Source organism: Cibotium barometz, chromosome 36, assembly GCF_041138505.1.
Source record: "Cibotium barometz isolate CiBa-2024 chromosome 36, ASM4113850v1, whole genome shotgun sequence".
Classification (NCBI taxonomy): domain Eukaryota; kingdom Viridiplantae; phylum Streptophyta; class Polypodiopsida; order Cyatheales; family Cibotiaceae; genus Cibotium; species Cibotium barometz.
The window spans coordinates 41,980,313-42,007,006 of NC_141081.1; the positions used below are offsets into that span (position 1 = coordinate 41,980,313).

At 38.2% G+C, this 26,694-nt stretch overlaps 1 protein-coding gene across 1 annotated transcript; it reads right to left on the reverse strand.

The window, feature by feature from the left end:
* Positions 1-9,716: 9,716 nt before the first annotated feature.
* Positions 9,717-12,605, reverse strand: LOC147617909 (G-type lectin S-receptor-like serine/threonine-protein kinase At5g24080). Its single transcript, XM_086776160.1, has 2 exons — positions 11,235-12,605; positions 9,717-11,093 (listed from the first exon to the last, which is right to left on the reverse strand). The coding sequence occupies exons 1-2, from the start codon at positions 12,563-12,565 to the stop codon at positions 10,019-10,021; spliced, it is 2,406 nt and encodes an 801-aa protein (XP_086632286.1). The 5' UTR covers positions 12,566-12,605; the 3' UTR covers positions 9,717-10,018.
* Positions 12,606-26,694: the final 14,089 nt, after the last annotated feature.

A 26,694-nucleotide genomic window follows, 5' to 3' on the forward strand; every position in this document is an offset into this window, starting at 1 on the left:
CTGGATCCAAAATCTGAAAAATGTGTGTTTATTGGATACTCCCTTGAGCAAAAGGGATACAGGTGTTATAACCCTACTACGCGTGAGTTGAGGGTAAGCAGGGATGTTGTCTTTGATGAGATGAGCAGCTGGTATGCTGCTGAAAAAGAAGCTGTTGGGGCTGATGTGAGTGGAAGTGTGGTTGCACAGAATGCAGGTCAGCAGCAATCACAGTCTTTGAGTGGACCAGGAGAGTCCTCATCTAGTGGGTCTATTGATAGACCATGGAGTGGCAGGCTGCGTCATAATACCAGTCCTGCAAATGTGATTACTACATCACGTAAAGGAAAAGAGAAAGTGGTTGAGCCCCTTGGTATGCCTGACATTTCTGCAGGGCATTCTCATGTGGATGGAGAGTCTAGTGGCTCAGATATGAGCCTTGATGAGGAGCTTGGGATCCCAGCTATGAGAACACCTGGTGTAAAGAAGGCTATGGAAGCCATGAATGAAAAGCTGCGAAGATCAGGGAGAGTGAAGAACCCTGTGTTGCAGAGATTTACATATGATGGTTATGTGGCACATCACTATGCATATATGGCAAAGGTTGTGCAGGTTGTAGAGCCCACATGCATTGATGAGGCTATCGGAAATGTGTGTTGGGAGAAAGCTATGGATGAGGAGATGGATGCACTATATGGAAATGAAACTTGGGATTTAGTGCAATTGCCTGAAGGCAAGAAAGCCATTGGATGCAAGTGGGTGTACAAAGTTAAACATAACAGTGAGATGGAAGCATAAATAGGTACAAGGCTAGATTGGTAGCCAAAGGATATGCGCAGACATATGGGATTGATTATGAGGAAACTTTCAGCCCAGTTGCCAAGATGGCAACGGTGAGAGTTGTGATAGCAGTGGTGGCTGCGTCAAAGCAATGGTCTTTACATCAGATGGATGTAAAGAATGCATTCTTGCATGGGGATTTGCAAGAGGAGGTGTATATGTTGCAGCCACCTGGTTATGAGGATGTGGGTCACCCCGAGCATGGTTGCAGGTTGAAGAAAGCCTTGTATGGCTTAAAACAAGCACCAAGAGCATGGTCTGACAAGATTTCTGACTATCTTGTCACTATTGGCTTTCATGTAGCCAATGCAGATTTCTCGCTGTATGTGAGACATGGTGATAGAGGGGTTGTGCTTGTTGTCATCTATGTAGATGACTTGATCATTACGGGGGACCATGATGTAGAGATCTTTGATGTAAAGATCTTGCTTAGACAGAAGTTTGAGATGAAGGAACTGGGGGAGCTCAGATATTTCTTGGGCATTGAGGTGATTAGGTCACCACATGGTATTGGATTACTGCAGAGACAGTATGGCTTGGACATGTTGTCCAAGTATGGTATGACAGGCTGTAAGCCTATTTCTGTGCCATTGGATCAGAATGGCAAGTTGAGTGTAGATTCAGGAGAGATCTTGGAGGATCCTACTATGTACAGACGCATAGTAGGAAGTTTGATCTACATGACGATCACCAGACCAGATTTGAGCTATGCTGTTGGGTTGGTGAGTCAGTTTATGCAGGTTCCACGGAAACCGCATTTGGATGCAGTGAGACGCATACTGAGGTATGTGAAGTCTACTTTGCATTGTGGACTATTCTATGAGACTGGGACAGAGATATGTGTACATGGGTACACAGATGCTGATTGGGCTGGTAGTATCTCAGATAGACGATCTACCAGTGGATTCATCTTTTCTTTGGGGAGTGCTGCTGTGACTTGGAGCAGCAAGAAGCAGCCTACGGTTGCTCTATCGAGTACAGAGGCCGAGTACAGAGGAGCTGCTATGGCAACATGTGAGGTAGCTTGGTTGAGAAAGCTACTTGCAGATTTTGGTCTATTAGTGGATAGACAAGTTGTCATTTTCTGTGACAACATTAGCAGTATACAGTTGGCCAGGAACCCAGTCTTTCATGCTCGTACAAAGCACATAGAGGTTCACTACCACTTCGTCAGAGAGAAGGTCTTGGCAGGAGACCTTGACCTTGTTTATGTCAGCACAGAGGATCAGGTTGCTGACATCTTCACGAAAGCATTGGGTACAGAGAAGCTCTGCAGATTCAGGGCTTCGCTTGGTGTACATGAGATGGAGTTGAGCTCGAGGGAGAGTGTTGAGATATCGAGCTCGTCTAGTGAGGCGGTGGCCACTGATGAGGGATAGGCCCCACACTTACACCACTGGCATGGTTGGTGAGATCTTGGGTGATATGTGGCCAGTGGGATGACAGGCTGTGTGATAGCCATTCTAGAGACTGGCATAGTTATAGCGCCAGCTCATTTAGTCGGGTTCACACTATAGAGAACCCGTGTATGTATTTGGTTGAGTACCTTTCATATTGTGTGTACTCTTATTCTTGTATATGGTATGTTGAGTGTTGAGTAGAGAAGAAGAAGATTTTCAGCCTCTCACCTTGTGTGTTCTCTATTAGGGTTTTGTGAGTGTGTGTGTGTGCTTGCAGGAGCTCAAGCTCTCTTCCCCCCTGCATCTTTTCAAAGTCTAACTGCCACCCACTATATTCCTTGTTGATAGTGCAGTTGTACCTACTTGGTTGAATGCAATTTATGCCCACCTAATGTAATTATTCTATTTTTAATGCTAAATACCACATTCAAGGCTGGAGATCTTTCCAGATTTGGCGAGAGAGAAAAGAACAGGTGTGGCATAAATGGCATGTCCGTGGCCTATGAAAGGAATGATTGATTGCTTCTCAAAAAAGCTTCTAGAATGTAATTTTAACCTTGATTTTCCCTCAGACTCTTGAAATTTCAAGTATCTTCCCACTAATTTTTTGGATTTTTGATTTAATAGAGAGCTAGAGCTAGTCTCAAGCTATCTATTGATGTCTACAATGCTTAAAGAAACCTAACTAATGAAGATTAATTTGTTAATTAAGCTACAGTGAAAACTTGATGAAAGAAGAAAGAAAGACCAAAAATTTGCATGAATGTGAAGTGCAATGTTTGAACACTTACTTGCTTCTCCTGCACAGTGAAGATATCGATGCTCCAATGCTCGATTGACCTCCATTGGTCCATGGAATCACCATCAACAAACAAAAACAAGCTCAAACTCAAGCAAACAATCGATGGATTTGCACTCCAGCTCAGTCAAATAAGGACTCTAGAAAATCAACAAAGTGGAGGACCCTAAGCTTAATGCAATCTCCGGCAGTGGCGCACCAGAGATGTTAATCCAAAAATACTACCTTGCACACAAGAGAGAGGGAGAAAAGAAGAGATCAACATGCAAGAGTCAATTTTAGAGAGGTGCACTTAGCCAAACCTAATGAGGGTTAAGACCTTGATGTGAAGAAGTAATGGAAATGTGAGAGAAGAGGGTGAAATTGCAAAGGGACAATAATAATCAAAATGCATGAGATGTAGACCCCCTAACTCCATATATTTTCAGTATGCTTTATTTTGTATATGACATTTTTGGACTCATACACTTAAGTAATTTCACCAGGTATTGTGATAGAATTATAACATTTTCCAACCATGAATTGTAATTGTCCTTTTTTTCTATATTTGTAAAGTTTTACATTACATGTGTCCATGACGATGAGTAGGACATGAACTTGTGTTAGTTTTACTATATTTGTATTAAAAAAAAGAACTGGGGGAGTCTCCAGAGTCCTATGCAGACTCCCTAGTCTGGCTGCCTCAACTTTTTTTTTCACGCAGTTTTATCGATACTCAAAAGAGAAATATTGCTACTCAATTTCACTACTGAATAGAAAATTTCACTGTTATTTTTGCTGCTAATAAGCAAGGATCCGAGTACAACAATAATAGCAGCTTCTTTGCAGCGAAATGGGCCCGACATCTCCCTACCCTTATAGTTATAAAACGGATGCTATTTTCACTGTAACACCCTCATTCTATTGTAGTGTACATGCTATGAGTGTGTGTGCCTTTATGTGCCAATAGTATGTGCTACCCTTGGCTTTATGTAATTTTTGGTAAATTTATGCTGATAAATCTGTTGTAATCATCACTTAAACACCAGATTTGAGTTGTAAAAGGGTAGACACTGCCCTTGAATCTTGAATTGGATCAAGAGGTAAGACCCCTTCACATCATTCATGAGCACGGCACAAGAAATAGCTAAATTCAATGGAGAGCAATTTTATACATGGCAAACAAAAACCATGTATTTGCTCATGAGGAAAAATGTGTGGTGGCTAGTTGAGGGAAGAGATGAATGCCTAGAGGTGATTGGGGAAAATGAGTGGAAGAGCAGGAATGAGAAAGTTGTCTTGGGATCGCAAGAAAGGCTTGAGGTGGGGGAACCAGGGGTAGTAAGGGAATTTTAGGTACCCTAAGAATTCCTCTTTCGGCCACTTTTGGCTTGGCTGAGGTGCATTTTGGAGAGAAGGTGCGGCAAAGCCAGCGGTTCTCTTGGGTTCGCAGAGGCAAGGCTTGAGGTAGAGCACGGGCTTGAGCAGCCCTTTGCTGAGAGCAGTTCGTAGCTTTGTGATTGCCCCATCTTTGGCAATATGTGCAATAAAGGGTGGGACGAGGTCATAAATGTGGACACTCTATGCTTGTATGGTTAGCTCAACAGATCGGGCACCATATAAGCTCTCTCTTTGGATAGCGATGGGGTTGGCCGACCTGATCTTGCTCGGTTTTCCAATTTTGGGACATTTGATGTATTAATGATGCGGAAACGTCTTGACTTGTTGTCCAGATGTGGACTCTTTGCTCTTTCCGTTAGATGTAGTGCTGGTGGTCTTGAATGAGACTTCTGATGTACCCTCATGAAGTTCTTAGGAATGTGTTTCCTTGAAGTTGTCCTCAAAGTCCATAGCACTCCTACATCATTGCTTGAAGGAGGTATGGGCCAAGGCATACAATGAATTGAGAAAGGGTACATCATCCCAGACCTTACAGAAATCTCCCTAGAGAAAAGAAGGGGTGTGGCATACATGCCACAGTCATGGCCTGTAAAAGGAAAGACTGCTTGCTTCTCATTAAAGCCTACAGAATGTGATTTTTGCCTTGTTTTTCCCTCAGATTCTTGCAATTTTAGATATCTTCCCACTATTTTTTTGGATTTTTTATTTAATAGAGAGCTAGAGTTAGTCTCAAGCTATCTATTAATGCCTACAATGCTTAAAGAAACCTAACTAATTAAGATTAATTTTTTAATTAAGCTACAGTGCAAACTTGATGAAAGAATAACAAAAGATCAGACATTTGCATGAATGTCAAGGGCAATGTTTGAACACTTACTTGCTTCTCCCATGCTCGGTGAAGATATCAATGCTCCAATGCTCGATTGACCTCCATTGCTCCATGGAATCACCATAAACAAACAAAAACAAGCTCAAACTCAAGCAAACAACCGATGGATTTGCACTCCAACCGAGTCAAATAAGGACTCTAGTAAATCAACAAAGTGGAGGACCCTAAGCTAAATACAATCCCCAGCAACAGCACATCAAAGATGTTAATCCTAACATACTACCTTACACACAAGATAGAGGGAGAGAAGAAGAGAAACAACATACAAGGGTCAATTTCGGAGAGGTGCACTTAGCTAACCCTAATGAGGGTTAACTCTTCGATGTGAAGAAGTAATGGAAATGTGAGAGAAGAGGGTGGAGTTTCAAAGGGACAAAAATAATCGAAATGCATGAGATGTAGACCCCCTAACTCCATAGATTTTCATTATGCTTTATTTTGTATATGACCTTTTTGGACTCATACACTTAAGTAATTTCACCAAGTATTGTGATAGAATTACGACATGTTCCAACCATGAATTGTAATTGTCCTTTTTTTCTATATTTGTAAAGTTTTACATTACATGTGTCCATGACGATGAGTAGGACATGAACTTGTGTTAGTTTTACTATATTTGTATTAAAAAAAGAACTAGGGGAGACTCGAGAGTCTTGTGCAGACTTCCCAGTCTGCCTCAACTTTGTTTTTCACTCAGTTCTATCGCTACTCAGAAGCAAAATATTGCTACTCAATTTCGCTACTAAATAGCAAATTTCGCTCTACTGAGCAACGATCCCATTACAACAAAAATAGCAGCTTCTTTACAAAATGGGCCCGACACATCGCTACCCTTCTAGTTATACAAGGGATAATATTTTTGTTGCTACACTCTCATTCTGTTGTAGTGTAAGTGCTATGAGTGTGTGTGCATTTATTTGCAAATAGTATGTGCACACGTGTCTATGTGACTGCATCATTAACTAGTAAAGCCTTGATGAAGGCAGCTCATGCTACCCTCACACTTAAACTATGTGTGTGTCAACTATAGGTGTGTGATTGTGTGTCAACTTTGTTTACACATGTGTATGTGTACACGTGTACGAACACTTATGTGTGCATGCATACATGCATATGTGTTTGTGTGTTTGCATGCTCGAGTGTGTGCATCCACCTGCACATGTAACTCTGTGTGTACGCACGTGTATGCGAGTGTGTGTGCCTTTATGTGTCAATAGTGTATGCATGCACATGTTTGTGTGAGTGCACCATCATTTGTTAAAGCCTTAATGAAGGTAGCTCACATTACCCTTAAGCTAAGACTGTGTATATCGACTCTCTGTGTGCACGTGTAAGATTGTGTGTGCTTACAATCACATGTGCACGTGCACCATGTGTGTTCTTATATGTGCTTGTGCCTATGTATATGCACACTTATGTATCTCTGTGTGCATGTATGCAAGAGAGTGTGTGCACCCATCTATGTGTCCATCTATGTGTCTATGTATGTGGATGCACGAATGTATGTGTATGCATGCACGTGCACTTGTGTGCCCATGCACGTGCATGCATACATGCATGTGTGTACACACATGTATAGTTGTGTTGTGCGTGTGTATGCAAGTGTGTGTGTGCATGCTAGCGAATGTGTGTATGTGTGTTATGTGCATGTGTGTGGATGTGTATGCATGTACGTGCATGTGGGCAATTGGATGTGTGTTGATTCTGTGTGCATGCATGTGAGTGTGTGAGACTTTGTGTGCATGCGTAGTCGTGTGTGCGTGTATGTGCATATACAAGTATACGACCATGTGCATGTGTCTATGCATGTACATGTATATGTGAGTGTGCATGAGTGTGGACACACTAGAGTGTTCTATTTTCATGGTTCAAATTGAGAAAAACCGGTTGTAATTTTGCTTAGCCTTGAATTTAAAGATTCAAATTTTTGAGGTTTTAGTTATAAAATTGATTAATGTATGCATTTTCTTAACCAAAACTAGTTGGACTTGAAGGTTTCCTTTTTAGAAAAATAATTATGTATGACACTTCTCCCTATAGCACTGCTCCCTCTTTTGAATAATGTTTGTCTTCCACTCTTTAACTCTCTCTTCTTATACATGATAAAATGAGATGGCCATAGAGTGGAATGTGGGTGAATGTTGTGGCAACAAGAGAAAAATAGTGAGGGTAATACTGCAACATCTTACAAAACTTAAAAAGAGGCAAGCCAAAAAGGAGGAGGAGGAGGAGGAGGAGGTATACGATGTTAATTTAAAAGACGACGTGGGCGTGTTCTTCCTATAAGCAAGGAATGTGAAACAATTTCCTTTGAAAATATAGACAGACAAACAAAAAAAGTTTCTTTTGCAATTTCTGACATAACCTATAAAGGCTTTTAACTCATGGTCTTTATGTGCTACTTTATTTTCACATTGATCAAACTACATAGTTTTTGGATTGGGAAACAAACAACTTTGTGAAAACTTTCCAGTTATCATAGGTATTATACCCTTTCAATAAGGTATAGAGCATTAATGGATTCCTACCTATTGCTTTCCCTGCTATTACCTACATACATATGCATACATGCATATATTACTTATACATACATGTCAAGAGCCACAACATTCTTAATCCAATAAGTGATGTACATAATCATCTTTTGTTCATGTCAAGTATGCATGCATTCATGTACATTCATGTATAAGTAATATATGCATACATGCATATATTACTTATACATACATGTCAAGAGCCACAACATTCTTAATCCAATAAGTGATGTACATAATCATCTTCTGTTCATGTCAAGTATGCATGCATTCATGTACATTCTCATCATCAGCGCCCCTCGGAGACTATAAAAGTGATTTTTAGCATATGAGTACGTTGTAACGTACTCATATGCATGCATGCATATGTACATATGAGTGTGTTGTAACGTACTCATATGTAGGTATTTTTGGGCCCATTTGACTCAACGATTTTTAGCATCTATATTTAATGTTGAAAAGTAGAAATTTCTTAGAGGATATAAACGATTAAGTTTGGTCACAAATTTAGTAATTTTTTATATTTTAATTTTTGGTCAATTTTGGGACTTTTAATACATGTTTTGTGGTGTCATTTGTAAGTGATTTCTATTCTATACTTAACCATGTTAGATAATATATAAGAGGGTCATAGTGAGTAGTTTAGCCTAAAAGGAAACTCATATGGGAGTTTACATCGTAAATATCATCGCAACGCACACCTAAAACAGGGCCCAGACACCAAATTGACCCTTAATTTTCAGTGCCTTGCATGAGGGGGTAGATAGCTTTATTTGTCAGAGAAACATATTAAAGAAAGTTAGTTCATCACAAAAATGGTTTAGCCTTGAATTTAAAGATTCAAATTTTTGAGGTTTTAGTTATAAAACCGATTAATCTATGCATATTTTTAACAGAAACTTGTTCGACTTGAAGGTTGCTTGTTTAGAAAAAAAGTTTATTTCTAACACTTCTCCCTATAGCACTGCTCCCTCTTTACACTATAATTTGAATTTGAATAATGTTTGTCTTTCACTCTTTAACTCTCTCTTCTTAGATATGCTAAAATGAGATTGCCAGTGACGTCCAGCGTGGAGGTTGGGTGGACGGGCGTCGAAGAAAAGCCCTATTGGCTAGATCTTTTTGTTGGTGATTCTCTCTCTGATTTTGAGATTTTGTATTGGCGATTATTATGTTACTTTGGATTATCAATGATTATGGTTTATTGAAATCTCTTCGTTTTCTAAAGTATGATGTGATTTTTACTGTAAATTTTGAGAAGTTTTGTGCATAGATCATGGAACAAAATATTGGTTACGTTTCATGCGTGCACACACTCGATTGTCCTATTTTTATGATTCAAATTGAGAAAAACCAGTTTAACCTTGAATTTAAAGATTCAAAATTTTGAGGATTTAATTATAAAATTGATTATTCTATGCATTTTTTTAACAAAAACTTATTGGACTTAAAGGTTGCCCTTTTAGAAAAAAGTATATTTTTAACACTTCTCCCTACAGCACTGCTCCCTCTTTACACTATAATTTGAATTTGAATAATATTTATCTTTCACTCTTTAACTCTCTTTTCTTACACATGGTAAAATGAGATGGTCACAGAGTGACACGTGGGTGAATGTTGTGGCAAGGGCAAAATAGTGAGGGTAATAGTACAACATGTTACAAAACATAAAAAGAGGCAAGCCAAAAACGAGGAGGAGGAGGAGGTATACAACGTTAGTTTAAGAGACGACGTGTACGTCTTCTTCCTATAAACAAGGAATGTGAAACAATTCCCTTTGAAAATAAAGACAAACAAACAAACCAAGTTTCTTTTGCAATTTTTGACATGATAGGGGTAGAAGAAGAAGAAGATGATGATGGTTATTAACTCATGGCATGTGATACAAAGCTGTATAAGCTTTTAACTCATGGTCTTTATGTGTTACTTTATTTCAAGATTGATCAAACTACATAGTGCTTGGATTGGGAAACAAACAACTTTGTGAAAGCTTTCTAGTTATCCTAGGTCTGCTGCTCTTCCCATAATGGATTCCTACCTATTGCTTTCCTTGCTGCTACCTAGATGCATATGTTACTTATACATACATGTCAAGAGCTACAACATTATTAATCCAATATAAGTGATGTACATAATCATCTTGTGTTCATGTCAAGTATGCATGCATGCATGTACATCAAGAGCCCCTTTCTCATCATCAGCGCCCCTCGGAGACTTGCTCGGGGTTGATGGTACTTTTACTGAGGCTTGAGCTATGGCTATCACTGCCAAGGTGAAAGGCATAGAGGCCAGTCACTGGCGGCGGATCCACTGCCTTGTGCCCTTTGATCATGAGAAGCAAGTCCTCCATGGAGGGGCGCTGCTCAGGGTTACCCTGCAGGCACCAAAATGCAACCTTAACAAGCCTTTCAGCATCTTTTTTGTTGTACACACCTTCTAATCTCTCATCAATCAAACCTCCATAGTTCCCCACTTCCATCAATTCAAGAGCATGCTGAAGATACAACACTCTTATCCTCCTCCTACCTTGGTCTCTACCATCATCATCATCTTCTTCATGATATTGCTGTTTTCTAACCCTCCTTCCACTCACAATTTCAAGCAAGACCACCCCAAAGCTATAAGCATCTGCCTTCTCTGTCACCAGAGCTCCCACCTGCCAACACTCTGGCGCCATGTAGGTAGGAGTTCCTCGAGGATTATAATTTGTGAGATATGCTCTCTCAGGACCCATGATCTGAGATATCCCAAAGTCTGCCACTTTGGCTTTGAATTCCTCATCTATGAGAATGTTGGCAGGCTTGATATCCCTGTGCACTATCTTCTTGGGACAGTGGGTATGTAGATATTCGATACCGGTGGCTGCTCCTACTGTGATCTGAAAGCGCATATCCCAATTGAGTAAGCTTGATTCAGAAAAGAGATGGTTGTTGAGGGAGCCATTTGCTACAAACTCATACACCAGAAGGCGTTCGGGACCCTGGGCACAAAACCCCATCAGGTTCACCACATTGACATGTCTAATGGCTGCAAGGGTCTCAATTTCTGCCATAAAATCACTGTCGTCTTCTTCATCAAGGGCCTTGTCAGAGCGCTGTCTTTGATTGAGCCTTTTGATGGCCACATCCAGCTTTCCATGCGGACTTGTGGGTGTTGTAAAGATTCCTCTGTATACTGACCCAAATCCACCAGACCCTAGCTTGTTTTCTTCATGGAATCCCCGAGTCACCATGTATAAATCCTCGAAAGAGAAGCGCCTTGGTCCTCCAAGCCTGTCGGCCATGTCGGGAAGAAGAACTTCTTTGAAAGTGGGAAACCTTGATCTATACTGAAATTTTATGAAGAAACCAGCAAAGAAGAGGAGTGCCAAAGAGCCAGCCACTATAAGGACTATAGCATAAGCAGGAAAGGACCTGTGTTGTGAGCTGGATGCAGCTGGACTATTACTAGCAATAGTTCTGATGAAAGATGTCTTCGCATACTGCGAATATGTTACGCCATTGAAAAGGCTTCCCTGGTAAAGCCAACAATCTGAGGTAGAATTCTGGTATGTGGCTGCTGTGCAATTACAATCCCCGAGGCACTGGTTAATGCAAGCTTGCTGGCTTAAGGTTTGACTATTGGGTGTCGCACCAGGCACTCCAAATTCAGTGTGATCCGAGGTGGTCATATATCGCGAGCAATTTATAGGAGACCGCGGATTACAATTCCCATCAACTCTTGTAAAACCTGATGGGCAAGAACATATTGTATCTGTCGGGGCCTCTGGTACAGGGCATCCACCTCCCCCCACAGTTACGTTGTTTTGATCTCTATTACACACACCATTATCTCCACAAGTACCAAACACATCACATTGTAGATATAGAGCTCTCCATTCAGTATTCCATTTGTTGGAAGACCAAGTGAGAACCCTAAGGTTGCCATCCACACCCAGCTGGACCTTTGTAATGCTGTTTGAGGCTATTGGGCAGCTGACATTAGACCATATTAATTCACCATCACTGTCACGTAGGCTGATCGTGCCATTGGAATCGAGACTGAATGTGGGATTGACAAAAGATGTATCAGGAGTTGTCAGAGGCTCCGTCCAGTACTCCGAGTTTTGGTACAGAAGGCGGATTTTGCCGGTCGGTCCGCCAGTGAGTCCGAAGACAAAGGTGTAAACAGTTGAAGGAGAGGGGTCAATGGTGCTAATCCAAGGCACAAGGGAGGGGTTGTTAGAGAATGTGAAGTTCTGGTCTGGCAGGAGGGTGTCAGTGGGGTGGTCAAAGCTTTGCCAGATGACAGTAGATGTGACATCTCTTAGCACAAAGTTGCCTGTTTCTAGCAATTCTGCTTGTGCGGCATGATTAACAACATCATTAGATGTGAGATTAGAGGCAGACCATATGACAGAAGAGTTTGAAGTGATGAGCTGAAGCTGGCCAGAGGATGTGAACTGGAGGCTACTATTCAGGGTAACACTTTGGTTGCGGTTAGCGGTCCAGATGATGCTTTGATTGGTGGGCAGGGAGGAGTACCAGATGCCCACATAGTAGCTATTGGGCTCAAAGGAGAAGAATCCCATGGAGAATGTGCCATTGGCAGAGGTCCAATGGGATGCAGAAGAAGCTGGGCTTAATGTAGTGTTGGGATATAACACAGTAGCAAAAGCAATCACAGGAAATGTCAGGATGAAGAAGGAGGATGAGAGGCGGTTGAAGAGTGCTGCTCGGTAGCTGCGTCTTCTGCTGCTTGCCATGGCGGCTGCTGCATGATGATGGCTAGACCTTGAGGCTTGTGTGTGGAAGGTTTAAATAGGTAGGACTGAAAGCTCCTAGTCGCGTCGCCAGACCAGTCTTCAAAAGTCTTCCACATACGAAGACCGCGTGACTTATCCGCCTTGTAATGAATGGCCCATCCATAGTTACTCAGTGCCGCCCATGTGTTTGTTTGTTTTTCATTTTTCCATGCCGTCTATCAACAGCTCACCTTTCTCCGCGTAAGCAACGACCACACCGCCGCCCGCGTTTTCAATTTCTCTCTCTTTCTCCCACACCCACGCACAAAACAAACAAAATAGAAAATTATAATTTATACAAGATATATATTTTTACCGGTTATTAGAGTCGAATAAATATTCAAGTTTAGAAAGTTAAATACACAAATATTAGTTAAGTTAACCAATGCATTTGATATTATAATTCCAACACATCTTATATCATGCTTTAAAGTAATCTCTCTTATTTAAGACCGTTTGGGAAAATCTCATTACTTTGAGAATTTTCTTTTCAATCTACTTTTTGGTGTATCTTGAGTATACCAACTCGAAAGTTATCGGAGAATGTGGATTTAGAACCTACTCTTCAAGAGCTTTCTACCGATATGTCACATGAGGGGGTTTTGATAAAATCTTTAAGGGGTTTACCATGCCCTCCCATTTTCTAATCTTACGAAATTAAATTCCTTAATGATATAATTTTTATTAGTTATTAGAGTTTAAATTATTACATCTAATCTAATAAATATTCAAATCTAGAATGTTGCCTTATCTAATGCATTTAATACAATAATCTAATGCATATTATATTATGCATTAGATGTATGGATTAATGTACACACACACACACACACACACACGCAAATGTATATACACTGTATATACACACACACACACGTGCACGTGTGCACACAAAAAAAAAGTACATTTAAACTCTAAGATTATCTAAAGGCAAGCATTTTGATTTGTGTAGTAATAGTTTGATAACAAGATATAAAAGTGTCCTAGGATATTTTTTGTCATATCAACTCATCAAAACATCAAATATGTCTTTTTTCTTAGTTGTATCTTATGCATTGTATGATTGCACATTTACATTTAGAAAAATCTATATTTCTTCCAAGGACAATTGACATCTCTATTGTGCCAAATTCATTGCCAAAGCAAAAATCAAAATTTCACCTTGCCTTTGATGCAAAATAGGAATTAAAAGGAAAGTGAAACCATGATCTATAATTTTTGTTTCCATGAAAATAAATTTCATATTATCTATTTAATCTCTTAGAGTAAGCATGATCAAGAAAAGCATCAAATTAAATTTTCTTTGAGAGAAGGATTTTTCTAAGCATTCACTTTTTTCAATCCTTGCTACACCACTTACCATGGTGTATCCATGAGTTTGTAACCATGGTGTATGCTCCATATTTTCTATGTTAATAAAATTTTACATAATGTAGATTGAGAAGAAATAAGAAAACTATCCAATATTTTTTGTATTTGTCCTATGCTATTAATAAACTAGTGTGAGAAGATAGATGTAGATGCTTGCAAAATCATAAAATGGAAATTTGTGCATGTGTGTGTGTGTGTGTGGGGGGGGGGGGAGAGAGAGAGAGAGAGAGAGAGAGAGAGAGAGAGAGAGAGAGAGAGAGAGAGAACTTCATCCATCATTAGGTTGAAATGTTTAAGCATGAGCTTACCTACATATTTGTCAAGGATCTAAGACGAGGAGAAAATTGCATTTTGAAAATAGGTGGGAACTGAAAGCTCCTAGTCACGTCACCATCTTTTCATTAGACAAAAGTTTTCCACATACAAAGCACGTGTGACTTTTTCGTCATGTAATGAAAAAGGAGTCCATCCATGGTTGCATATTGCTGCCCATTTGTTTGTCATTTGTGAAGTTATAACCACATCAAAGCTTTGAAAAATGCTTTCATGAAAATTTTCTTTGGTGGTCTTGTTTTGACAATCAAAGATTTAGTATTTCATTTTTCCATGCTGTCCTTGACATGGATGGCATCCTAATCAACAACCAAAAAGAGCTCACCTTTCTCCACGTAAGGAGCAACGAAGTTAGAATTTATTTAATAATACAACATATATATTTTTGTCGATTATTAGAGTCAAATTGTATGATATATAATCTAATTAATATACAAGTATTAATTAAGTTAACCAATGCATTTGATATTATAATTTCAATACATCTTATATCATGCTTTAAAGTAACATCTCCTATTTGAATATATTAGATGAATTCACATTTTAAAAAAACATCTTAACTTTCAAATTGCCTAAAGTTTTGACTTGTTGATACTAGTCTGGTAAACATGATATAAGAGTGTCCTAGCATATTTTTATGTTTTATTAACTCATGAAACATTATTGAAACATCGTATATGTCTTTGTCTCTTTTGGATTGCATGATTACACATTTGGAAATACAAAATATTTCTTCTTCTAGGGATAAATTATATCGTGATTGTGTCTAGATCTAAAATCTAGGTACGGGTACTAAAGAGGAATAAAACGCATATGGTATCCTATTATCTCTCAGTGATGTAGTTTACGCACGATTAACAAAATCATCAAATAATATTTCCCTTAGGAGAATAACTGGTTTATCTAAGCATTGCCTTTTTTCAATCCTTGCTATACCACTCTCTATTCACAAACGCACAAATGCATACACGTGAGCGCGTGCACACACACATGCATGCACGCTTGCGTGCACGCACACACACACACACACACACACACACACACACACACACACACACACACAAACACAAACACACACACACATGCATACACACACATACACAGAAATAAAACACATACACACATACACACACACACGCACACACGTGCACGTGCACACATACACACACATACATACACGTGCACGCGCGTGCACACACACTCACATGTAAAAATAAAAAATACATTTAAACTCTAAGATTTCCTAAACAAGACATAAAGGTGTCCTAGGATAGTTTTATGTCTAAACAACTCATAAAAAATATTGACACATCAAGTATGTCTTCTCGATTTAAACCTTTTTATTCTATGATCACAAATTTATAGAAACGTGATATTTCTTCCAAGGACAATTGAAATATCCATTGTGCCATATTCATTTGGCAAATAAAAAATCATAATTTCACCTCACGTTTGATTCAAAAGAGGAATAAAAAGGAAGGTGTAACCATGGTATTACTAAACTAGTGTGAGAAGATAGATGTAGAGGCTTGTAAAATCTTAAAATGGAAATTTGTGCATGTGCTTGTGTGTGTGTGTGTGTGTGTGTGTGTGGGAGGGAGAGAGAGAGAGAGAGAGAGAGAGAACGTCATCCATCATTAGGTTGAAATGTTTAAGCATGAGATTACCTACATATTTGTGAAGGCTCTAAGACGAGGAGGAAATTGCATTTTTTAAATAGGTGGGAATAGAAAGCTCCTAGTCACGTTGCCATCTTTGCATTAGACAAAAGTTTTCCACACATCAAAGCTTTGAAAATTGCTTTCATGAAAATTTTCTTTGGTGGTCCTGTTTTCACAATCAAAGATTTAGTATTTCATTTTTCCATGCTCTCCTCAACACGGATGGCATCCTAATCAACAACCAAAAAGAGCTCACCTTTCTCCATGTAAGGAGCAACCTTGTTAGAGTTTATTTAATAATACAACATATATATTTTTATCGATTATTAGAGTCAAATTGTATGACATATAGTCTAATTAATATACAAATATTAATTAAGTTAGCCAATGCATTTGATATTATAATTTCAATACAACTTATATCATGCTTTAAAGTAACGTCTCGTATTTGAATATATTAGATGAATTCATATAAAAAAAACATTTTAACTTTGAGATTGCCTAAAGTTTTTACTTGTTTAATACTAGTCTGGTAAACATGATATAAGAGAGTCTTAGCATATTTTTATGTTTTATTAACTCATGAAACATTATTGACACATCGCATATGTCTTTGTCTCTTTTGGATTGTATGATTACACATTTGGAAATAGAAAATATTTCTTCTTCTAGGGATGAATTACATCTTGATTGTGTAAATCTAAAATCATAATTTCGCCTTAGGTACGGGTACTAAAGAGTAATAAAACGGATTTGGTATCCTATTATCTCTCGGTTATGTAGTTTATGCATGATTAGAAAAAGCATTAACTAAAATTTTCCTTGGGAGAATAACTAGTTTATCTAATCATTGCCTTTTTTCAGTCCTTGTTTGCTATACCACTCTCTATTCACAAACGCACAAATGCATACACGTGAGTGTGTGCACAAACACACACATGCATGCATGCATGCTCACACACACACACACACACACACACATGCATACACACACATACACAAAAATAAAACACACACACACGCACACACGTCCACATGCACACTATTGTAATATTCCTCCCCAGCCTCTCAAGATGTCCACCATCTTCGCCATCCCTCTTCAGAAATATAAAAGATCTTGTTTCTACCAGTTTTGGCCTAGAGAGAGAAAATATTCTAGAGAGTGGTAATTTAATTTTTAAATATTTTTGGATGGAAAAATATCTCTTCTTATTAAAATAAGTTCCCCCGAAACAGAAGTTCAAAAATATTTTCAGAAGGTGCATTAGAAAATAAGTATAATTTGTTCAAGAGGCATTATCATAGGGGTCAAGATTTTTTTGAAATTTTAAATTAAGGTTCCTATGGACCAATAAGATTCATCCAAATGTAGGGAGGAGATAAATAGAAGAATAAAAGGAAAATCCCCCAAAAATGAGTAAATACTCACATAAGATGAAGAGTTGACTAAGGACAAGGTTAATAGTTAAAAAAGAGAGATATTTAGATGAAATGATGCATTTTTGACACCTCAGTATGGGGGAATCCCCCTCATGAAGGAGGCACCTATTTCAAATGTGTGGGAGAGTTTTAAACTCCCAAATAATGAGATATTTTTATCTCTCGTCTCTCCTGTTTCAACTAAATTCAAAATGTGGACTAAACTGACCCAAAAATGGTCAAAATTTGACCAAACTGATCTGGAAAATTCTAGAATCAGTTGGCTTGGTTAGAATCTCACTTTTTACTATAAATAGAAGCCTTCCCCTTTGTTGAAGCTTAATAGTGTTTTTGCACTGTTACCCTACTTCTCCCAAGAGCCAAAAGCTGTGAATTTACTCATAATTCAGTTTTTGACCTTCCCTCTTCTAAAGATTGGTGGCAACTCTTGTTTCAAACAAGAGTAGATTCCTCAGCCAAAGGAAAGCTCTCAAATTCTCCTTGTAAGTTGGAGATTCTTCTCTTTTCTATTTCATTTTATGGTTTTTTATGATTTTTGTCTTCTCTAATATGAATATGATGTTATGCCTCATTGAAAAAAGACATTCCCCTCTCTTCTTTAGTAAATCCAACCATTCTTTATCCTAGATGAATGATTAATGGATAAAATCAAGTTTTTCATAATGTTTCTCTTTGATAGGTAGAAAATGTTTACATTAGAATGATTTAAATACTCTTGGTGAACTTCTAATTAATTTTAGAGAGTTTAAAAATTTAAAAATGGTCAGCCATACAAAGAAGGTTATGGTAAAATTTTCTAAAATTGCGAAAAATAAGTTTACTTTTTTTATTCAAAAAGAGTAATTGCCATCGTTTATGTATTCTTAAAGTGTTATTTTTCATCCTAGGTATAGAAAAATGCATACTAAAAATATTTTTTTAAAATGATACTTTCTTTAGAAATAGATTCTATGCATAGAATGGAGCATATTGAAATTTTTATTTTGATTATAAAAGTGTTATTTTCATCATGAATGATTTTTATGCATAAATATATGCATAAAAGATTTTTTTAATTAAAAGAGTGATTCTCATCATAAATGATTTATATGCATAAACATATGCATAAAAGATTATTATTTTTATATTAAAAGTGTGATTTTCAGCACATAAATGATTTTTATGCATAAAAGATATTTTTTTATTAAAAGAGTGATTCTCATCATAAATGATTTTTATGCATAAATATATGTATAAAAGATATTTTTTTAATTAAAAGAGTGATTCTCATCATAAATGATTTGTATGCATAAAAGATATTTTTTTATTAAAAGAGTGATTTTCATCATAAATGATTTGTATGCATAACAGATATTTTTTTATAATTAAAGTGTGATTTTCATCATAAATGATTTTTATGCATAAATGGATGCATAAAAGAAATTCTTTTATATTAAAAGTGTGATTTTCATCATAAATGATTTTTATGCATAAAAGAAATTCTTTTAGATTAAAAGTGTGATTTTCATCATAAATGATTTTTATGCATAAATGGATGCATAAAAGAAATTCTTTTATATTAAAAGAGTGATTTTTATCATAAATGATTTGTATGCATAAAAGATATTTTTTTATATTAAAAGAGTGATTTTCATCATAAATGATTTTTATGCATAAATGGATGCATAAAACAAATTCTTTTATATTGAAAGAGTGATTTTCATCATAAATGATTTGTATGCATAAAAGATATTTTTTTTATATTAAAAGTGTGATTTTCATCATAAATGATTTTTATGTATAAATGGATGCATAAAAGAAATTCTTTTATATTAAAAGAGTGATTTTCGTCATAAATGATTGTATGCATAAACATATGCATAAAAGATATATTTTTTATATTAAAAGTGTGATTTTCATCATAAATGATTTGTATGCATAAAAGATATATTTTTTTTAATATTAAAAGTGTGATTTTCATCATAAATGATTTTTATGCATAAATGGATGCATAAAAGAAATTCTTTCATATTAAAAGAGTGATTTTCATCATAAATGATTTTTATGATGATAAAAGTGTGACTTTTATCAGAATTAGATTTTATGTATAAATAGATGCATATAGAATTTTTATATTTAAATAAGGGTTCTCTTAATCCTCTGTTTAATTTTCACAAAAATTAGAAAAATGAATAAGTAGATAATCTGTGAGAAGAAATGCTATCGTTTCATATTCACTAAGATGGTAATGAGAAAATTCTTGATTAAACTATCAAAGTCGAAGATCGAGATAAATGATTATTTTATTCCTTATAGAAAGTTCATGTTTTAGAAATCTGTAAGCAAATATTCGACGAACGAAATTTAGAAAAAGAGAAATTGAAATATTACCTTTTGAGAAAGATAGTTTAGGAAGAACCTTTCCAGACCCAAACTTTGATTCAGACTTTTGACCAAGACCTAATTCCTTCGTCAGTTTGACGATGTGTTCAGTTGAGGAAAAATGCAATCAAATCACCCACCGAACTTGAAACTAAGTTGAGACCTTTGATTTTGATCTGAGGATCAAGATTACAGAATTCGAGGAATTGTGTTTGGGAATCCAGACCTGTGATCTAGAAGTATTGGGATACAGAATTAAGATATAACCATTGTATTCAAAAACAAAATCAAAACTGAAAACTTGCATAGAAACCCTGTTTTCTTAAAGGACTGTCTTACACTAGAATGCTGGAGGGAGCATTTGGCATATATGTTTATCTAAGGGAAGTTTGGTTGCAACAGCTGGCGGGGAGTGTTCAAGGGACAGCTCACGCGGCAAAAACCTACCCAGGTCTTGACCAGCTTGGGTATGGTAAAAAATGGTGTGCTTCCGGTATGATGGGCGAGGACCGACGAAGTAGTCCCTGAGTAAAGTACCAGGACACCAAAGGAGGATTCTCGAGGGTTCTGACCAGGCGATGCACGGGCTCGTGGTGCTTAGGACACCCATACGTATGTCGAGGAAGATATATATATGTATGTTGACGAAATGATTATTGTAATCTGTTACTGGATCTCGTTGCTGACCAGTTGGTCCCAACGGAGTCCAGAGTGGTACTGTTTTTGTGAAATAAGGGATTGAATGGAAATTTTGAATTATGAAATCTGTGACCATATCTGTTTTGTCAATGGATTATTTTTATATTAAAGTTTTAAAGAGGAGTGTGTGCGTATCTGTTTTCTAAAGCTAAAGTTAAGAAAGACATTCAATTATGGGTGGGTGAGTACTTGTTTGGTTCTATCGATTCCAGTGGTAGGGTGGTGGCTAACCCATGCGCCAGATGGGGTTAGCTGGATGGGGTTACGCTGGAATCAGTGGAGTTTTAATAATCAAACCGAAAGATCTTAGGATTACGCTAGGATTCGAGTAGTTAGTTAATTCCTTGCTAAATTTCTTAATTGAGTGGATCAACGGCTATGCCTGATCTTGATTAGAAAAAAAGCATTGAAATTGCTCAGATAATCGAATTATATCACTGATAGTTTCCTTCTATCTGGGTTATTCAGTGAAGGATAGTTTAGATTTGATCTCGTTAGAAAAACTCGTTAAAAAAATTCAAAAAGGTGGAATCGTCCCCGCTTTTTGAGCATGAGAAATTTTCTCGGTTTCGGTTTTCGGAGTGACCACCAGCCTAGTCTCGTGCCCGGACATTCGTGGGCAAGGCCCCGAGTGAGAAACCCTACCCCGCGCATGAGGGGGCCACTTCCGCTCTCAGCAACCGGGAGTTCCACAGTGCGCGGAGGGGATAGAGGGATCTTACAGCTGGTATCAGAGGAGAAATTGCCTAAATTTTTAATAGAAATCTGGGAAAGAAATGTTTTTCACTTGTTAATACTATGTGAACTTCAAAAATTAAAAACTTATAAATTGAATTGGAAATTTATAGATGGACACCCCGAACCTATCTGGAATTCCTGGACTCTCTTAGAGTCAGGATATGAAAGCTCTTGCATTTGATCACCTCATTAACTCTGCTACGACTCGAATGAGCAGAGTGAGACTCGCTCGCCATTTTGAGAGCATACTTTCCTGATCCTCTTGAGCGACGTCGATATATGTGGTTCTGTGGAGGACGGTGTATTAATATCAGTACCAGTTAACGTCAGAGGCTCAAGCAAAATATTTCCTTGGCCATGATTCTGATAAGACTAGGGCTTGTTCAGCATGTTCAACTTTTTGATCATTCACCCAGGAACTTCAGAACTTCATGCCGATTTTTTAGACTTCTTAGCCGCTTTATCTCGAGAAATAGAACTACAGCACCTCTTTGTGTAATGAATCGTGTGTACCATGGTATTCTTCACAGTTTCACTTCTTTGTACGATTACGATTGAGGCAGTGATTCTGGAGCTGAGCTTCTCTATGTACATATTGCAACTTTTATATAAATATAGAAATGTTTTCTGGAGAAAAATTCCCTGTTGTATAAGTGATTGTTTACAGACGATTTGATAAAGAAAAATCTGTTATCGCACATGTGTCATAAATCTCCAATAAGATCATTGTCTTGTTTAAGAAATTGTTTTCTGAACCTCTTGAGTCTTAGGATCTTGTGGATGATATCAAAATAAAAAATTTAATAATATATAAATTTTTGGCAGAATCATGAGACAAGGAAACGGTGGCCATCAGCCAGACCCTCTCTCTGAAGATGACGAGCTTGACCATGATGTTCGCAAGGCTCTTCATAGGACTTAGCAAGGACCCTTCAAAGGAGAAGGGGAGAACTTGGGCGAGGCTGTGGAGAAATGGGTGGAAGCCATGGAAGAATATTTTGACGTCACAGGCTACAATGAGCGGAGCAAAATGGCTCTTGCCCGGCTGAAAATAGTGGAAACAGCCAGGGTAGCATGGAGGAACCACTGTGACACCAACCATCTAGATAGAAATAATCAGTCTTGGAATGACCGAAAAACCTATTTAAGAAAGAGATTTTGTCCCCTTGGATTTTTGGAAATCAAAATGAACGAATTCTTAGAGCTAAAGCAGGGGAGAAAAACCATCGAGGAATATCACCAGGCCTTTGCTCTTCTACTCAAATATTCACCACCTCTAGATGAAGAACAACTCATGGCCAATTTCATTCGAGGAATGAACGAACGCTTGGACACACTGGTCAAAAATGCCAAGCCAGTGTCCATGGCTGAAGCAGTAAGAATGGCAAAGGATTTTGCCAAAGCCTTTATAGTAAAGGTCCCGCCAAATCTTGCACCCTCTAACTTTAAAAGATTCCAAGCCCAGGGAAGTACTTCAAACTTTCCACCCCAGAAGAGGCAGCAAGGCTCGAATCAGAATCAGGATGCAGGAAGATTCCGAAGTGAAGGAAGACCCTTCCCCCAGAATACTTTCTCAGGAGCCCCACCTCTTTCAAGAAATCAGAGGGATGAACTCAGAAGTGAAAACTGATGTTTTGGATGCCAAGGTTTTGGTCACCAACTGAAAGACTGCCCGACTCCTGCCATGTCAAGGAGACAGGGAAGTCAAGGACCCCAAATTCAGAGACCAAACCCTTCATACCAGTCTAATCAGGGTCAGTCTCGCCCAAGCCAAGGAAACCCCAGAAGAACTCCAGCTCAGCCATCTGCCTCTGTCCAGAGTAACTCCCCTTCCTAGAACTGGGGCAGCCAAAGATAGAAGAGGAAAGAGGGCAGATCTTTGCTACAATTGAAAACCAAGGACCTAACCGTTAGTTCTCAGTCATCCAGACTCCAGCAAAATATCAGGGTAAGCATTGTAAGCTTTTGATTGATTCAGGCAGTTCTCATTCATTCATTTCCCCTGGATGCGTGCGTAAGCTAGTCTTAGAACAGAAATCAGGGAAACCTATGCAAGTTGAATTGGCCAGTGGGAAGACTCTTTTTACTCACCATGAGATAGATCTTATCCAGTTCAATCTAGATGGTAATGTAACCGACTGTCAGTTCAAAGTCTTACCTCTGGGAGTTTTTGACGGGATCCTTGGAATGGATTGGCTCCACAAAAATCAAGCTGACATACACTGTCACAATGGAACCATTTCCTTCCATGGCCTTCACGGGAACAAAGTTCAAGGAACTGGAGTTTCCGGATCCCCAGACCTTCAGTTAGTAAAAGCTTCTAGGTTGCTGAAAGGACTTAGAAAGAAGCAGCAAATTTATGTTGTCAAAATGAACCCAGTAGACTCAAAGCTTAAGGCTAAAGAACCAGAATGGTTAAATGAATTTGATGATCTATTCCCAGCAGAGCTAATTGAAATGCCTCCAATTCGGGAAGTAGATCATGTGATTGAATTGACTCCGGAGCTCAGCCAACAGCCCTGCGCATGTACAAAATGCGAGTTCCTAAAGCCATCGAACTCAAGGAACAGCTTAGATAGCTCTTAGAACAAGGGTTTGTAAGACCCAATGTTTCACCTTGGGGTGCGCCAGTTCTCTTTCAGAAAAAGAAAGATGGAACGCTTAGACTCTATGTGGACTACAGAGGTCTAAATCAGCTGTGACAGTTAAGAATAAGTATCCTATCCCAAGAATTGATGAGCTTCTGGACAGGCTAAATGGAGCCCAGATCTTCACAAAGATAGATCTCAAATCTAGGTATTACCAGATTAGGATCAATGATCAAGATATACCGAAAACAGCCATCAATACTCGCTATGGGCATTATGAATTTACTGTCACGCCATTTGGATTAACTAATACCCCAGTTACATTCAATCGCCTAATGCAGGACATCCTCAGAAATACTTGGATGATTTAGTTCTAGTTTTTTTTAATGACATTCTGATTTACTCAAAGAATGCAGCTGACCATGAGACTCATGTCCGAAAACTTCTTGAGATTCTAAGGAAGCACCAACTCTTTGCCAAAAAGAGCAAATACACTTTCGCTGCCGACCATGTTGAATACTTGGGCTGTTTGGTATCCAAAGATGGAATTTATCCAGATTCCGCAAAAGTCCAAGCAGTCATAGATTGGCCTGAACCAAAGACAATGAAAGAAGTCAGAGGATTCTTGGGATTGACTGGTTAGTACATAAGTTTTATACCAAAGTATGCTCTCATAGCTCCACCCCTGACTAACCTTCTCAAAAAGAATACCCCATTTCAGTGGGTTGCCAGGTGCCAAAGTGCTTTTGATAAGCTGAAGACCGCCTTGGTAACCAGTCCTGTTCTGAAGCTGCCAGATTTCTCTCTACCCTTTGAGGTCGTAATTTTGCCCTGGGAGGTGTACTCATGCAGGAAGATCATGCAGTGGCCTATGAATCCCGAAAGCTCAAAACGCATGAGAGGAATTATGCTGTTCACGACCTGGAATCACTTTCAGTAGTCTATGCCTTAAAGTTGTGGAGACATTACCTACTGGGAAAAAGATTCACTTTGATGATAGACCATCAAAGGTTAAAGTGGATATTCACTCAGAAGGACCTCAACATGCGCCAAAGAAGGTGGATGCAGACCTTACAGGAGTTTGATTTTGAAATCAAGTACCACCGACGCAAAGAAAATGTGGTAGCAGATGCCCTCAGCAGAAAAGCCTCCTTGCTTGCAATTACTGTAGTATCAAATCCTTTGATTATTGAAGCAAGAGATTCTGTAAAGAAAAGCTTCTTTTGGCCTGGTCTGAAAAAGAATGTACTGAATCATGTACGTTAATGTCTGACATGCCAGAAAGTCAGAGTTGAAAGAGTAAAAATCCCCAGGAAGTTACATCCATTAGACATCCCCCAGATGAAGTGGGAATGTATCAGTATGGACTTTTTTACTGGATTACCTTCAGTGCAATCAGGTTACAACTCCATTTTTGTGGTAGTTGACAGACTAACCAAAGTTGCCCATCTGATCCCAGTAAAAGAAACCTACACTACAGTGGATGTGGCCAAAGTGTTCCTCAAAAAAATCTTCACATTGCATGGCCTACCCAGGAGAATAGTAAGTGATCGAGATATCCCAAGTTTACTTCAAGGTTTTGGAGTGCATTTTTCGAAGCAGTGGGAACTTTCTTGGATCTCAGCACAACTTATCACCCTGAGACTGATGGGTCAAACTGAAAGGGTAAACCAAGTAATCGAAGATATACTTCGGTCATGCTGTGGCAGGGAACCCAAGAAGTGGCTAAGCTATCTACACCTAGTCGAGTTCGCCTACAATGCTTCTTATCACCGAAGTATCGGGATGAGCCCTTTTAAAGCTCTGTATGGACAAGATTGCTTAACTCCATTAACTTGGTCCGACCCATTGATTAGGGTCAAGATGTCCAGACAGATGCTTGACGACATGGAGCAGCAGATGCAGTCAATTTGTAAAGATATTAAAGCTGCCCAGGATCGACAGAAGCAGTATGAAGAGGACAGACAGAAAGTTTGAAGAAGCAAATATGGTCTTCATTAGAGTACAGCCCAAAAGAAGTTCTCTATCTCTTGGGAAGTACAAGAAGTTATCCCCCAGATATTGTGGGCCATATCTGATTACAAAGAAAGTAGGTGACTTAGCCTACAAGCTTCTTCTGCCTCCTCATCTCAAAGTTCATAATGTATTTCATGTAAGCCTTCTAAAGAAATATGTGCCAAGCCCAAATCATGTACTTGATGATGAAATCCTAACCTCTTCAACCCAAGGACAGATGGAACTCCAACCTAAAGAAATTATTGATGTTCAAGAAAAGATTCTCAGGAATAGAATTCTAAGAGAATTATTGGTAAAATGGAAGTTCTATCCTTTTAAAGATGCCACCTCTGGTGGGAGAATGAAGCCGATCTGTTGCAGGATTTCTCCCAGTTTGCGAGATGAGGGCATCTCGGGTTTTTCAAGTGGGAGAGAATGTAAGATTCCTCCCCCAGTCTCTCAAGATGTCCAGCATCTTTCCCTAAAATCAAATCCCTCTTCAGAAATATAAAAGATCTTGTTTCTACCAGTTTTGGCCTAGAGAGAGAAAATCTTCTAGAGAGTGGTAATTCAGTTTTTAAATATTTTTTGATGAAAAAATATCTCTTCTTATTAAAATAAGTTCTCCCCAAAACAAAAGTTCAAAAAGATTTTCAGAAGGTGCATTAGAAATTAACTATAATCTGTTCAAGAGGCATTATCTTAGGGGTCAAGATTTTTTTAAAATTTTAAATTAAGGTTCCTATGGACCAATAAGATTCATCCAAATGTTGGGAGGAGATAAATAGAAGAATAAAAGAAAAATCCCCCAAAAATAAGTAAATACTCACATAAGATGAAGAGTTGACTAAGGACAAGGATAATAGTTAAAAAAGAGAGATATTTAGATGAAATGATGCATTTT